The sequence below is a fragment of the Lottia gigantea genome (assembly GCF_000327385.1).
Source record: "Lottia gigantea unplaced genomic scaffold LOTGIsca_283, whole genome shotgun sequence".
In the NCBI taxonomy this organism is placed as follows: domain Eukaryota; kingdom Metazoa; phylum Mollusca; class Gastropoda; family Lottiidae; genus Lottia; species Lottia gigantea.
The window spans coordinates 52,209-55,057 of record NW_008708909.1 but is presented as its reverse complement, the minus strand read 5'-3'; the positions used below and the strand labels follow the sequence as shown (position 1 = coordinate 55,057).

Here is a 2,849-nt window from a genome sequence, read left to right as displayed (position 1 = left end):
TCAAAACAGCGAGCACAGTTCTAACGGTAGGAGTAACGGTGGCAACGGCCGTGACTGGTGGATTAATGCTTCCGGTCATCGTCCCAACCGTATTGGCTGCATTAACAGCCGTTCAAACGACTTCTTGCGGTCTCATCACTTTATGTTTCACGAGCAAAAAGAAAGCTCATTATAAAAAGAAATCGGATATCTTGAATATGTATCTTAATCAATTGTACATCTTTTTCGAAAGATCGAGAGAAGACAAGAACATATCAGTTGAAGAATTACAAGAATTCAATGAAATTTTGGACAAATTCCATACAGAAATATCAGCGGTCAAAATAAAGAAATAATCAAAAATATATACTTAAAAAAATATGAATAAAATCGAACTTGCAGACGATGAAACATTGATAGAAAACGCCCTATTTTCCGATGTTATCAAGGCTACCTCTGATAAATTTAAAACATTCAAAGGACAAATTAAAATAGAGAGAATAGTCGAGGAAGGGAATCACAGACAATACATGTCACTCCTCGGTTTCAATGGCAAAACCTTTCACAATATCTTTTCAAATATGTACAAAAAATCCGATGCTTCCGATTGGTATTTTACAGGAAAAATAATTGTAATGAAAGACAATTTCCAAGAAATAAAAAGATCGAGAGTTGGCAGAGGAGGAACTGATCTGCTTAAAAAGATCAATGAATACGAAGGCGAAAATTGTTACATACCTACAGATGGTCATTGTTTTATCAAATGCGTCAATCGTGTTTTAAACGAAGACTAAACGAGAGAATTTCAAGAATACATCAACGGGTTTTCAAAAGCAAATAGAAAAGGAGTGATGACTTGTGCTAGAATGAAGGAATTCAACAAGAAATTCAACGCTTCGTTTCAAATTTATAATCCCAAAAACAGACATTTTCACCCCAGAGACGTTCACGATGAATTAGATTGGGTTTTTTATTTACACAACTCGCATTTCTGTCGGATTAGAAGAAGCCAAAAAAGTTTGGGAATTCAAGAAATAGAAGACAATTACGAACAGGTGTGGAAAACGTGTAGAGACGATAACGCAGTAACACAGGTTTCACCTCTCAAACTAAAAGTGCTTTAGAGTATGAGCGATGATGCGTTATTCGCTTGGGATTGCGAAACGTATTCAGAAAAAAACAGTCGAAGAGCAATTCCTTTAGAAAAACTGAGAAAAAAGTTAGAAACGATAAAAAATATCTTTCCAAATATAAATCCTACTGATAATGTTCCAGAAGAATTTTATGATAAACTAATGAATGTAGTAGAACTATTTGTAGGTACAGATTGTATAGATCGAATGTTGAAATATTTAGGTCAATATGATAGAAAGAGATTAATATTAATTTATCACAACGGTAGTGGATTCGACAACTGGATCGTGCTTAAAAATGCAAAAAAACTAACGCATTGCCCTTTAAAAACACCCAGAGGAATTCTATCTTTTCCTTTATCTAATCCATACACGGATGAAGATTTACAGAAAAAATGGAAAAGACAGAAAGAAATAAAGGGTAATTATTTACAACATATTAATTTCACGTGTTCCTACCAACACGAATCCTCTAGTTTGGCTGCAAGGGGAAATTCTTCCAATCTCCCAGCGAATTTGAGAAAGATTGCCGACGTAGATATCGCTAAATACACGCAAGACAACTGGGAGGAATTGAGACACGACAAGAGAGACACTCTCTGTTTGGGAGCTTGTTTGATAAAATACAACCAAGTCACGAAAGAAGTTGTAAACCAGAATATGTCCAATAATCTAACGGCTCCATCTTTATCTTTAAAGGGTTGGTATTATTTATATCATTACGATAAAGAAATGGTGGAAGAAGAATGGTATGAAACTACTAGAATGGTTGCGAAACATACCGAAAAAGAAAACGTAGAAAAAGTTTATTCGCACACTAATCCTTTTATAAGAAATTTTATCAGACGATCTATCAAAGGAGGAAGAGTTTCGGCAAATAGAAAATCATTTGAAACGAACAAAATGGATGAAATTTGTAACGTATTAAAGGAATATATTTCACAAAGTGAAACACGAAGTGACACAGAACTTGAAAGTAATAACATAATTGATTTATTCAAAGAATACAGCGCAAGCACAAAAGACAAAACGGAGGTTCATTCGAGACTTAAAAAAATAGAATGTACTAAACTAATGGCATTTGATGCTAACGGTTTATACGCTTCCGCCATGTCGGATTTAGACAGTGAATATCCGAGAGCGGAAAGTGGAAGACCGTTTCTACCAGAAGAAGAAGAAAAGAGAATTTGTAAAACTCTTCAATAAACAAAAATTCAGACCTAGAACAGCTATTTTAACAGTGTGGTTTGACTATCCCAAAAACATGTTCTTCGAACCGATACCAGCTAAAGATAAAATAACTTTCACGAATAAAGAAGGTAAAAAGGAAACTGGTAACAAAATCAGGTTCAGAAATGGTTTCTGTCACGATGTTTTAACATCGGTCGATATTCAAGAAATAGTGAAAGCCGGTGGACGAATTATTAGAATATTAGATGGTATAGTTTACGAAGAAAATTTTAAAACTCCACCCTATAGAGATTATATTTTAATTTTGAGAGATTTAAGAAATAAATATAAACGAGAAGGTAATATCGTGGGTAGTAACTGCATGAAATTATTAGGTAATTCCTTGTATGGTAAATCAATTCAGAAAGATATATTCACAACTAGACATTTATGGAATGAAGCAACTTTACAGGCCAACTTTGATTCACGCGTTAAAACCTATGAGAAAATTAATGATACTCAATATATTGTTGAAACGGAAATTGAAGAAAAAGAGATTACTACCGA

General features: G+C 33.9%; 2 protein-coding genes across 2 annotated transcripts in view; both read left to right on the top strand.

The window, feature by feature from the left end:
• Positions 1 to 609, top strand: part of LOTGIDRAFT_175452 (hypothetical protein) — a gene marked incomplete at both ends in the record, with an annotated part of 1,458 nt that extends 849 nt beyond the window's left edge. The window contains one exon of the mRNA XM_009056670.1: positions 601 to 609. Coding sequence (XP_009054918.1) covers positions 601 to 609 — 9 coding nt within the window. The remainder of the gene's footprint in view (positions 1 to 600) is intronic.
• Positions 610 to 1,106: 497 nt separating this feature from the next.
• On the top strand, positions 1,107 to 2,318 carry LOTGIDRAFT_175451 (hypothetical protein; the record flags this gene model as incomplete). Its single annotated transcript, XM_009056669.1, has 1 exon — positions 1,107 to 2,318. The coding sequence occupies one exon, from the start codon at positions 1,107 to 1,109 to the stop codon at positions 2,316 to 2,318; it is 1,212 nt and encodes a 403-aa protein (XP_009054917.1).
• Between the last annotated feature and the right edge of the window lie 531 nt (positions 2,319 to 2,849).